We start from the raw sequence: 13,429 nt of genomic DNA on the forward strand, positions 1-13,429 counted from the left end.
TCCCCATTCTCAATGATGGAGGAGCTCAGCATATATGTTCAAAGGACAAGGCTGAGGCATTTGCAATAATCTTCAGACCGAAGTGCCGAATGGATGATCCATCTCCGTCTCCTCCGGAGATCCACAGCATCACAGATGTCACGAACGCTCAGTTTGGGTTCCGCCAGGGTCACTCAGCTCCTGACCACATTACAGCCTTGGTTCAAACATGGACAAAAGAGCTGAATGCCAGAGGTGAGCTGAGAGTGACTGCCCTTAACATCAAGGCAGCATTTGACCAGAGTATGTCATCAAGCAGCCCTCGCTAAACTGGAGTCAATGGGAATCAGGGGGAAAACTCTCCGCTGGTTGGAGTCATACCTGGCACAAAGGAAGATGGTTGTGGTGGTTGGAGGTCTATCACCTCAGCTCCAGGACATCACTGCAGGAGTTCCTCAGGGTAGTGTCCTCGGCCCAACCATCTTCAGCTGCTTCATCAATGACCTCCCTTCCATCATAAGGTCAGAAGTGGGGATGTTTTTGGATGACTGCACAAAGTTCAGCAGCATTCGCGACTCCTCAGATAATGAAGCAGTCCATGTCCAAATGCAGCAAGACCAGGACAATATCCAGGCTTGGGCTCACACGTGGCAAGTTACAGTCGCACCACACAAGTGCCAGGCAACGGCCATCTCCTACAAGAGAGGATCTAACCATCACCCCATGACATTTAATGGCATTCTTATCGCTGAACCTCCCACAATCAACAACCTGGGGGTTACCATTGATGTGAAACTGACCTCCTGATCCCCCCCCCCCAAAAAAAAGCCTGTCCGCCATCTACAGGGCACAAGTCAGGAGTGCGATGGAATACTCTCCACTTGCCTGGATGAGTGCAGCTCCAGCAACACTCGAGAAGCTCAACACCATCCAGGACAAAGCAGCCCCGCTTGATTTCTCCTTCTACAAACAATCAAACCCTCTACCTCTGACAGGCAGTGGCAGCCGTGTGTACCATCCACAAGATGCACTGCAGGAACTCACCAGTGCTCCTTAGTCAGCACCTTCCAAACCCCCAACTGCTACATCTAGAAGGACAAGAGCAACCACCAGCTGGAAGTTTTTCTCCAAGTCACTCAGCGCCCTGACTTGGAAATATATCGGCCGTTCCTTCACTGTCGCTCGGGCAAAATCCTTGAACCCCCTCTCTAACGGCACTGTGGGTGTACCTACACCTCCGGGACCTCCGCGGTTCAAGAAGGCAGCTCACCACCGCCTTGTGAAGGGCAACAAGGGATGGGCAATAAATGCTGGCCCGACCAGCGACGCCCACATCCCGTAAATAATTAAAAAAAAAACTTTATGCTGCAGCACAGTATCCTATTTACTGATCTGACGTGTCTGGTCGGAACATCAGCTGGGATCATAACAAAAGGATAAGAAATTTCATCAAAAGTACTCCAGTTCGTTTTTTAGCATCAGTAAATTTAATATCCCAGTTCTGGTGCTGTGCTTTTGTTTAATGGAGGTTAAGACGAGAGCAAAATAAACTATAAATAGCACTGGAGTAGAGATTGCGACCAGCTGAGTGAGGTGAGCGGCGAGGATGAAAACATTTATATAACCAGTGCCACTGAAGCAGAATAATGCCCGGAGGCACTTCCTGAAGCACGAGGATAAAATGATGTTGATCCAAGGAAATAAGATTGGAGGAGCAGGGTTAGGAAGGTAGGTTTGTAGGATGAGAAACAGGAGAGACTGTGACTGGGGGATGAAAGGGGCTGGAGCAAAGGCAGGCTGAGGAGTTCGGAGTTTTGGGGAGTTTGGTGAGGGTTTGGTTTGGAGTATTGAGAGAGTTTGCACTGCTTTCTTTAGCACCTTATCTGGAATTTTCAGGACATTGCAGACTTGTAACCTCTGTGAATTGCGTCCCTCTGGCACCCTCATTGCATGGATCAGCCCTATTTGCATCTCTGCAGACGGGTATAGTCTGCTCAGCAGGGAGCACTTCCTCTGAGGAGGATGTTGAACAAAGAGAAAGTCAGGTGGTCGAAGGCATTCCCTCAGAGGAGAGGTACAGGTACAGGTTATCAGGGCCAGCGGATGGGCAAGGGGGACGTCCCCACCCAGCTGCCAGGGTATACGCGGGCAACTACTTTGACTCAACAGAGACCCAATGCCACAGGAGGCTTCCGCTTGCAGGCAAAGCCATCACGTCCATATGCCAGGTGATTGGGCCAGAGGTAGCCTCCAATTGTGTGGGTGGACACCCAATGCCCGTGGCTCTGAAGGCCACTGTGGAATTTAACTTTTATACCCCTGGATCTTTCCAGGGCTCCCGATGATGGCATTAAGAGGCCAGTTTCTGACTGGTGTACTGTTGGCATCAGTGTCCTTGGCGGTTGCCCTCAGTAGGCTCCTCCTGAGACGGCATGTTCAGCCAGGCACTCCTCCGTTGTTGCGGACTCTGAGGATGGTGCAGTGACTGGCAGAGAGGTGGAGGAGCTTCTGTCCTCATCCGGGGCATGTGGGCATTGTGAGGTGTGTCTGTACTGTTCTGCTCACCACTGAAGGATGGGCACACATCTGGGAGATTAGGTGCCACCTCCTTCTCCCACACTGTCAATAACTTGCTGAGGTCAGTGCCTGTGTGAGGGCTCCCAGGAGCCCGTTATTGTGCTCCTGGAGCTGCCTCTCCATGAAAATCGGCACTCTCTCAATAGGTGAAGCTGTGCACTCGGTGCTCAGGGCATTCGCAGTGCCCGTCTGTGACAGTAACCATGGCACACGGACCCTCAGGCATTTCCGCCAGATCACTCCGCACATCCCTCTGGAAACCCAGCATTTGCCACCAAAATGGCGACACCAGAGGCTCATCATCTATCTCGTGGTCCTGCCAGCAATCTTATGGCTGCCAGAGCTCTGGGCACACCCTGTCTCCATTATCTACTCGGGCAAACGTGACGTGCCCTCACCACTGTGCACCACCAACTGATCCAATGTGCTAATGCCCACCGACAGGTCAGTATCTGCCCTGGTGCTTGGCGCTGAGAGAGGGTGTGCCGTGGGTGTCTCTGCAATCAGCACCTGCTCATTGTCCGCTTCCTGGTTGGCTCTGGTGGATGGTCATCTGAGGGATGAAAACAATCGGGATGAAAACAATCGTGGGGGTTTCCTGTCCATCGGAAGTGACCTCTTGCCGTACTCCTGGTGCTGAGCCACCATGAGGAAAGCCTCCCTCTGCCTCCTCTGTTGCCTTCAGCCACCTTTGAATTTTGTGCCTGGCTCTGGTGACCCTATCATTAAATGGCAGCCAGCGTAATATTGCAATGGATCATAGATCTTGACCGAGACGGGGAGACGTGGCTGCTTCCAGCCCTGCTCGCCAGGTGCGCACGTCACACGGAAACTTCTGGCCCAGGTCTCAGAATTCTTGTCCTCACCTTTGAACCATGTGCTGGTTTCAACCCTTTCTGCCCACCCCTCCCAGGCATGAATCATGCATTATAGCCTCCAATCTTCCGACACTAGTTATCTTCTAGTTCCATGCTTCCTCCGCCCTGTTGGCAGACTGTTCTCATTCCTCTCTCATTTTTCTCCCTCCTGTTCTATGTCCACTACCCTGTAAAACTCTGAGACCTCTCGGTACCCAAGGAATGCCAGAGAAATTTCACACGTTTGCTCCCAGTTAGAATGTTGTTAAAGTTAAGTTAATTTTTTGATAGCAATTTCAGTTATGGTTAGAATTACACCAGTATAGAGTAAAGACCATAAAAATTAACATTCTCCCGAGGTTCCTGTTCGTGTTTCAGTTTCTCCTGATTTTTTTCACCAATGTGTTTTTTGTGAGGGTGGATAAGTTTAATTTTGGCAATTGTGTGGGCAGGCAAGACACCAAGGCTCCAGAGAGCCTTCCTGGAGAGGGGAAAGCATTCCGGGGGCTGGCGCTGCCACATTTATTATACTACTACTGGGCGGTGAATGTAGAAAAGGTGCGGCAGTGGTGAAGGGGTCGGGGTGGGGGTAAATGGAGGAGGCTTCTTGCGTTGGGACGTGTTTAAAGGCACTGGTTACTGCCCCTCTCCCTTTTCCCCCGGCCAGGTAGACAGTGAGCCCAATAGTGGCATCCCTTAAAATTTGGAATCAACTCCGATCTGACTGGGAGGCATGTCGGTACTATCTGTGAACATCATAGATTTGCACTAACGAGGATGGGCGCAACTTATAGGAGATGGAGGAGAGATGGGGTTGAGAGGATCGGGGATCTGTTTGTGGAGGGTAGGCTCACGAGGCTGGTTGCCCAGAGACGGATATTTCTTGGATGGAGGTGGGTGGTGCCCCTGAGGGCTTCGGCGTTGTTGGGGGATGTGGCAGAGTTTATGCAAATGGAGAAAATTAAATTTGCCTTTAGGGGATCAGAGGAGGTATTCCACTAGAGGTGGAGGCCGTTCACCTGTAATTTCAAAGATCTGTTTGCCGCCAGCAATCAATGGGGGGAGGGGATGGGATGGGGGGCTTTGTTTTGGGGGTAAAATCAGTTAGTTAATTTATAAAGATATAAAATGACAAGCTGTCTAACATGGTTGCGTGTGTTTTTTATGATTGTGGAAACGTTTGTATTGTTCGGAATAAAATATATTTAAAAATAGAATTACACCAGTATATTTTTGTCTGTTGTGTTTAACCTTTCTCTGCTGATCATTGCTGTTGTTTCTGATTTTAAAAAGAATATATGGTTAATAGCATTTGAATACTAACGTTAGCTTTCCCTTTTGTACAGTGTGTTGAAAACGTTTCCCGTCAGAACTGTCCCGTGTGCATGGAGGTAAGATCAAAATCACCAGGACTGTTTGTTGAATATGGAACTAGTCTTCACTTTTTGCTGGGTAGACACGCATCTCTAAATTTACCTTACTCTCAAATTGTCCAATGAAACAATGAAAGCAAACTAACTGTAAACCTAAAATATGCTATTCATGTGGCCCATTTTACATTTGATGGATTGGGCATGTGATGGCTACAGTGGATCAAGTGATTGTGTTTCCCCGTAGGCTATAGAATCGTAGAGTCACAGAGGAAATAAGAGGCTCTTTGGACTATCGAGTTTGTACTGATAAAACTACACTAAATCTGCACTAATCCCACTTTCCAACACTTGGCCCATAGTCCTGAATGATATAACATTTCAAGTGCTTGCCCGTGTACTTTTTAAAGGTTGTGAGGTTTCTCGCCTCCTCTACCCTCCCAGGCAGTGCGTTACAGACTCCCATCACCCTCTGGTTGAAAAGGTTTTTCCTCTAAACCTCCTGCCCCTCGCCTTAAAATTATGCCCCCTCATTATTGACCCTTCAACTAAGGGGAACAGCTGCTTCCTATCCACCCTGTCCATACCCCTCATTATCTTATACACCTCAATCAGGTCCTCTCTTATCCTTCTCTACTCCTAAGAAAACAACCTGAGCTTATCCAGCCTCTCTTCATAGCTCAAATGTTCCATCCCAGGTAACATCCTGGTGAATCCCCTCTGCACCCCCTCCAGTGCAATCACTGTTTGTACAGCTCCAACATAACCTCCATGTTCTTATAATCTATGCCACGACTGATATATGCAGTGCCCCGTATGTCTTAATTACCCTATTAAAGTATCCTGCCTCTGTCAGGGATCTGTGGACAAGCACCCCAAGATCCTTCAATTCCTCGGAGCTTCCTAGTGTCCTGCCATTCATTGAGTAATCCCTTCTCTTGATACTTCTTCCAGAGTGCATCACTTTGCGGTTTTCAGGGTTAAATTCTGTTGTGGAGAAAAAGTGCAGCAATTCGGCTTTAGTGTACTTCACTCTCCCACTCCGGAGAAACTAGGCAAAGACTTTTGAAGTTACAAATGAGGCCTTTATTACAGTGCTATACACGGGCTAATGGGATTCCAAGTTGGGACACTAGAGAGCAGTGGTTCAAGAATTGTACCGGCAGATGTACTTCAGAATCGGTTACAATAAATTAGCATATACCAATCATTTGTTACTAGTTACCGGAAGAGGCACAGTGGTTAGCACTGCTGCCTCATAGCACCAGGAACCCGGGTTCAATTCCAGCCTTGGGTCACTGTCTGGGCAGAGTCTGCACGTTCTCCCCGTGTCTGCGTGGGTTTCCTCCAGGTGCTCCGGTTTCCTCCCACAATCCAAAGATGTGCAGGTTAGGTAGATTGGCCACACTAAATTGCCCTTAGTGTCCAAAGATGTGCAAATTGGGTGGGATTGTGGGGCTAGGGTGGGAGAGTGCGCCAAAGTGGGGTACTCTTTCAGAGGGTCAGTGAAGACTCAATGGGCTGAATGGCCTCCTGCACTGTAGGAATTCTATGATTTTAGTTATCTGTGTCCAATCATGACTTGATTATGTTTACTACACCATGTATATTATATGAGAATGATTAATCAATTCCAACAAATGCATGCTTATTTAATTATAATACCCAATCAGTGCAGAGACACGTACATGCTATCTCCTAATATTTATCATCAGCTCCCCGTTATCAAGAATGTGGTTATCAATCACCCCCCCTGTCTTAAGTATAATGGTCTTCCCAAGGTAAAACTGCCCACTGAAATAACAATTCTGCATGATTATGCCTTTCCTCCAGACAACTTGACGCCAATAAAAAGGAAATGGTGAAAAGGTCCGACGTTGTTCACTTCCATCCTTGATGAAGACCATTTGTTTCTTATCTCTATGTGGGCAGCACGGTAGCACACGTGACTAGCACTGTGCTTCACAGCGCCAGGGTCCCAGGTTTGATTCCCGACTTGGTCACTGTGCGGAGTCTGCACATTCTCCCCGCGGGTTTCCTCCGGGTGCTCCGGTTTCCTCCCACAGTCCAAAGACGTGCAGGTTAGGTGGATTGGCCATGATAAATTGCCCTTGGTGATCAAAAAAAGTGAGGAAGGGGTATTGGGTTATGGTGTTCGGGTGGAAGTGGGTCAGTGCAGACTCGTGGGCCGAATGGCCTCCTTCTGCACTGTATGTTCTATGTTCTTTCATGGGGTACCATCACCAGCGATATGTGTCCTTAGGCAGACTTCCTGCAGCTAACATCTTTGGCTAAACAGCTTGTGTATGTGATACAGATCAATACAGAAGAGTTTTAACCCCTTCACTTATTGGATAACTAAATTTAAAAACAAAACTAATTCTGCTATGAAGTCTAAAAGTACAACCTTTTAATTCCATCCACAATTGGTCTGCCCACTTGACCAAAGGGCCTATTTCATCCTGCAACCTAAGACCTTCCTCACCATCCTGCCAATCTTTGCGTTGTCCGCAAACTTATCATCCCCCAAACATTCTCCTCTATATCATTTATATAAATCCCAAATAAGGGACCCAGCACTGAACCCTGTGGTACGTTCCTGGATACCGGATCCAGTCACACAAGCTACCCTTTACCATCACTCTGTGTCTCTTATCACTTAAGCCAGGTTTGGATCCAACTTGCCAAGTTACCCTTGATCCCATGTCCTTTATCAGTCTCCCATATGAGACCTTGTTGAAGGCTTTGCTGAAATCCAAATAAACTACATCAACTGCACTACCCTCATCTAAACAGCCGATCACCTCCTCGGAAAACTCAATCACATTTATTAGGCATGACCTCCCTCTGACACAGCCAAGCTGACTATCCCTGATCAAACCTTTCCTCTCCAAGTGGAGATAGACTCTTTCCTTCAGCGTTTTCTCCAATAGTTTGAAATTAAATGAAATGAAAATCGCTTATTGTCACAAGTAGGCTTCAAATGAAGTTACTGTGAAAAGTCCCTAGTCGCCACATTCCGGCGCCTGTTCGGGGAGGCTGGTACGGGAATTTAACCGTGCTGCTGGCCTGCCTTGGTCTGCTTTCAAAGCCAGCGATTTAGCCCTGTGCTAAACAGCCCCAGTTTCCCTACCACCGAAAGACTCTTTGGTCTGAGTTTATCTCTACCATCCTTCTTAAAAAGTGGAACCACATTAGTTGTCCTCCAGTCCTCTGGCACCACCCTGTGGCCAGAGAGGAATTAAAAATTTGGATCTGAACTCCTGTCATTTCCTCCTTGCCAGCCTGGGATACAACTCGACTGGACCTGGGGATTTTTCACTTCACTTCAACTGTTCAAGGACCTCACAGTCCCTCCCCCTGAATTCGATACCTACATTTTCCTAAGGGATAACAGATGTGAAGTACTCCTTTAACACCCTCCCTACCAATGTCCTCCGGCTCCACGCACTGATGGGCCCTGCTTTTTCCTAGTTACCCTCTTCCGCTTAATATACTTACAGAATATCTTCGGATTCTCGTAATCGTACCTGCCAGTGCTTTTTCATGCCCCCTCTTTGCTCGCCTAATTGCTTTCTTAAGTTCCCCTCTGCACTTTCCATACTCCACTAAGACCTACGCTGACTTGTCCCCTTATACCTTCTAAAACCTCTTTTCTTTCTTATCCAGTCCTGAATATTCCTGGACAGCCAGGGTTCTCTGGGCTTGTTGCTCCTACATCTCGCCCTGAAGAGACCATGTTGGACCTGCTCTCTCCCCATTTCCGTTTTGAACACCCACCACTGCTCTGCTGTAGATTTTCCCACAAGAAGCTGTTCCCAGTCTACTTTGGACCGATCTTGCCTTATTTTTTGCAGACCATCTTTTCCGTAACAGATTTAGATCGTACTGTGTTGTGGTCGCTGTCACTAAAATGCCACCTTGCTGCCACCTCGAGCACCTCTGCGGCTTCGTTCCCCAGAATTAGATCCAACATTGCGCCGTCCCTTGTTGGACCTTCTACATATTGACATAAAAAGCTCTCCTAAATATGTTTCAAGAAATCCACCCCCTCTAAACCCTTTGCACTTTGACTATCCTAATGTTGGGGAAGTTGAAATCGCGTAATATAATTACAAAAATCAGAAAATTACAGCACAGGAACAGGCCCTTTGGCCCTCCAAGCCTGTGCCGACCATGCTGCCCGTCTGAATTAAAACCTCCTACTATATCCCTCTATTCCCAAACTATTCATGTATTTGTCAAGATGCCACTTAAAAGTCACTATCGTATCTGCTTCCCCGGCAGCGAGTTCCAGGCTCCCACCACATCTGTGTAAAAGAGCGTGCCTCGTACATCTTTAAGCCTTGCCCCTCGCACCGAGAACCTATGTCCCCTAGTAATTGACTCTCCCACCCTGGGGAAAAAGCTTCTGACTATCCACTCTGTCCATACTCCTCATAATCTTGTAGACCTCTATCAGGTCGCCCCTCAACCTCCGTCGTTCCAGTGAGAACAAACCAAGTTTCTCCAACCTCTCTCATATCTAATATCCTCCATACCAGACAACATCCTGGTAAATCTCTCCTGTACCCTCCCCAAAGCCGCCACATCCTTCTGGTAGGGTGGTGACCAGAATTGAACACTATACTCCAACTGCGGCCTAACTAAGGTTCTATACAGCTGCAACATCATTTGCCAACTTTTATACTCACCTGCAGGCGAGGTGGATGTGTGAGAGAGACTGGCGGGAGTGAAGAGAGGATAAGTACCAGCTCAGGGAGCGTGCTTACATCACTCCCCTTCAGGAGGAGGAGTAGAAAGATGGACCTGTGGGAGATACTCGCGAGAGTGGAGAGTGAGTGAATACAGCCCAGGAAGCACTGCCGACATCACACACCTTCAGGAGGCGGAATGGAGAAACGGACCTGGGGGTGCACCCCTGGCTATATTTATCCACCTCTCCACTCCTGCGAGTATCTCCCGCAGGTCTGCCTCTCTTCTCCCGCTAATATCTCCGACGAATCCGCCTCTCTGCTCCTCCTCCTGAAGGTGAGTGACGTAGCGTTCCCTGGGCTGTAATTGCTCTCTCCACTCCCGCGAGTATCTCCCGCATGCCTGCCTCTCCGCCGCTCCTCATGAGATGAGTACATAACTGAGCTGTGCAGCTTCTCTGCCCTGTACTCCCTTTGAATGTAGGACTCTGCTAGAACTGTTGAATTTATCCCATGGTCTAAACTTTCCTATTTTTTACGTAACACTAACCATTTTGTATTTTTGTGTTTAATGATTTGTTACTTTCATTTTTGTCAAAGGACATTCATACTTCTCGTATTGGGGCTCACGTCCTGACTTGCGGTCACCTTCTTCACAAGTAAGCATCCTAAATTCTAAACTTACCCACATACTGGACTGTAGTGAAAGGGTTATGATGTAGGATCAAGACTGAGGACCAATGAGAGGCTGAGACCTGTTGTTCATGAAACCAATTTGTTCAAAATTCATTGCTTGATCCAGTGGTGACATTTCTTCAGAAGCTGGAGTATTACTCAGCACTTGAGGGGCAAAGCCTATAGGAAAGTAAATCAAGAAATAAAAAAATATGGTAGAGATTAAGGATTCAAACCTTGGAGTCCATTCTCACACATGAAATGAAATGAAATGAAAATCGCTTATTGTCACAAGTAGGCTTCAAATGAAGTTACTGTGAAAAGCCCCTAGTCGCCACATTCCGGCGCCTGTTCGGGGAGGCTGGTACGGGAATTGAACCGTGCTGCTGGCCTGCCTTGGTCTGCTTTAAAAGCCAGCGATTTAGCCCAGTGTGCTAAACCAGCCCCAGGTACACTGTGAGTTCCAGCTGGTTGATGTATAGCTGTCTGGAACCAACTGCTAAAGAGAGTTCTGTCGGCGTGCGTGGTTATACTCCGACTATCAACTCTTTACCCAAGCTCATCATTTACGTTCTGATTGTGGGTATCACATGTCGAAACATATAAATTAACTGAAGGAGAGAAGCCTCAATATCCCGATCCTAACTGAGTGTGAGATATCAGCCTCCGTATCCTAACCCAAGCAGTCTGAAACTGCTGCCTCCCAGTCTTAACTGCAGTGTAACAGCAGGTTCTCTGCTGTGGTTAGGGTTAAGCTGTGACTTTAGGCAACATGAACATCAGTGTGAAGCAGAAACCGCTTTGCAGCAGTGCTAATGTTCCAGGCACGTGTGCTAAAGTTCCAGGCATGTGTGCCTAATAGTCCTCCAGACATTGAGGAACAAATCAGTGGAGCAGTGTGAGATTTTGAAAAGGGGTGGATGGAAGCTAAATGATCAGAGCATGGCCCTTGATCAAGATTCCTGTAAGTGCTCTGGGCTGAAAGTCATCTTGTGTAGAAAAAGGCAGCAAATCGGCAGCTTGTTTTCACACCGTCTGTTCCTCTGCCCCTAAAGGAAACACCCCCCATGAATATAGAGGCAACTCACATTAATACATTATGGTTTTAAATATGTGTTTTGTCGACGTGAACTCCGGGCATGGATAGGTACATGGGACTGGGATATTATAGCTATTACTGAGACATAGAACATACAGTGCAGAAGGAGGCCATTTGGCCCATTGAGTCTGCATCGACCCACTTAAGCCCTCACTTCCACCCTATCCCCGTAACCCAATAACCCCATCTAACATTTTTGGTCACGAAGGGCAATTTATCATTGCTAATCCACCTAACCTGCACGTCTTTGGACTGTGGGAGGAAACCGGAGCACCCGGAAGAAACCCACGCAGACACGGGGAGAACGTGCAGACTCTGCACAGACAGTGACCCAGCGGGGAATCGAACCTGGGACCGTGGCGCTGTGAAGCCACAGTGCTAACCACTTGTGCTACCTTGCTGCCCACATGGTCAAAGGAGGGGCGGGACTGGCAGCTCAGTGTTCCGGGGCACAGATGCTACAGGAGAGATAGAACAGGAGATAGGAGAGGAGAACAAAGAACAAAGAAAAGTACAGCACAGGAGGAGGAGGGGTTGCGTTTTTGATTAGGGACAATATCACGGCAGTACAGAGAGAGGATATATCCGAGGGTTCGCCCACTGAGTCTACATGGGTTGAACTGAAAAATAATAAGGGTGAGATCACTTTGATAGGACTGTACTATAGGCCCCCAAATAGTCAGCGAGATATTAAGGAGCAAATATGTAAAGAGGTTACAGATAGCTGCCGGAAAAATAGGGTGGTAATAGTTGGGGACATTAACTTTCCCAACATTAACTGGGACAGCCATAGCACTAGGGGTTTGGATGGAGAGAAATGTATCGAGTGTATTCAGGAAGAATTCCTCATTCAATATGTGGATGGCCCGACTAGGGAGGGGGCAAAACTTGACCTCCTCTTGGGGAATAGAGAAGGGCAGGTGACGGAAGTGTTAGTGAGGGATCACTTTGGGACCAGTGACCAGCTTCTTCCCCGCTGTTACCAGACACCTAAAGGACCCTCTTATGGACTGACCTGATTAATACTACACTTCTGTATGCTTCACCCGATGCCGGTGTCTATGTATTTACATTGCGTACCTTGTATTATGTATTTTCTTTTCATGTACTAAATTATCTGTTTGAGCTGCTCGCAGAAAAATACTTTTCGCAGTACGTCGGTACACATGACAATAAACAAATCCAACCCCTCCAATAATTCCATTAGTTTTAAGATAGCTATGGAGAATGATAGGTCTGGCCCAAAAGTTAAAATTCTAAATTGGGGCAAGGCCAATTTCAATGGTATTAGGTGGAAACTTTCAAAAGTTGATTGGGGGAGCCTGTTTGCAGGCAAGGGGACAGCTGGTAAGTGGGAGCCTTTCAAAGTTGTGTTAACCAGAGTCCAGGGTGAGCACATTCCTCTTCAAGTGAAGAGCAAGGCTGGTAGAAGTAGGGAACCTTGGATGATTCGGGATATTGAGGCCCTGGTCAAAAAGAAGGAGGCATGTGACATGATTAGGCAGATGGGATCAAATAGATCACTTGAAGAGTATAGAGCTTGTCAAAGTAGAGTTAAGAGAGAAATCAGGAGGGCAAAAAGACATGAGATTGTCTTGGCAGATAAGGCAAAGGAAAATCGAAAGAGCTTTTACAGATACATAAAGGGTAAAAGAGTGACAGGGGAGAGGGTTGGACCTCTTAAGGATAAACAAGGTCATTATGTGCAGATCCACAAGGGATGGGAGAAGTCCTAAATGAATATTTCTCGTCAGTATTTACTGTAGAGAAAGGCACGAATGTTCGGGAAATTGGGGAAATAAAAAGTGATGTCTTGAGGACTGTACATACTACAGAGAAGGAGGTGCTGGAGGTATTAAAGTGGATCAACGTAGATAAATCCCCAGGACATTGTGGGAGGCTAGGGAGGAAATTGCCGGCCCCCCAGCAGAAATATTTGAATCATCGAGAGCCACAGGAGAGGTGCCTGAAGTTTGGAGGGTAGCAAATGTTGTGCCCTTGTTTAAGAAGGGCTGTAGGGATAAGCCTGGGACCTACAGACCGGTGAGCCTTACTTCTGTAGTGGGTAAGTTGTTAGAAGGTATTCTGAGGGACAGGATCTACAGGCATTTAGGCACGCAAAGGCTAATTAGGGAAGTCAGCATGGCTTTGTAAGGGGAAAGTCATGTCTCACCAATT

At 47.5% G+C, this 13,429-nt stretch overlaps 1 protein-coding gene across 1 annotated transcript in view; it reads left to right on the forward strand.

The window, feature by feature from the left end:
* rchy1 (ring finger and CHY zinc finger domain containing 1) overlaps nt 1-13,429 on the forward strand; it is a 77,336-nt gene that overhangs the window by 52,985 nt on the left and 10,922 nt on the right. Inside the window, exons 5-6 of the mRNA XM_072495237.1 lie at nt 4,760-4,804; nt 10,078-10,136. Coding sequence (XP_072351338.1) covers nt 4,760-4,804; nt 10,078-10,136 — 104 coding nt within the window. The remainder of the gene's footprint in view (nt 1-4,759; nt 4,805-10,077; nt 10,137-13,429) is intronic.

The sequence above is a fragment of the Scyliorhinus torazame genome, chromosome 3 (assembly GCF_047496885.1).
Source record: "Scyliorhinus torazame isolate Kashiwa2021f chromosome 3, sScyTor2.1, whole genome shotgun sequence".
Lineage (NCBI taxonomy): Eukaryota > Metazoa > Chordata > Chondrichthyes > Carcharhiniformes > Scyliorhinidae > Scyliorhinus > Scyliorhinus torazame.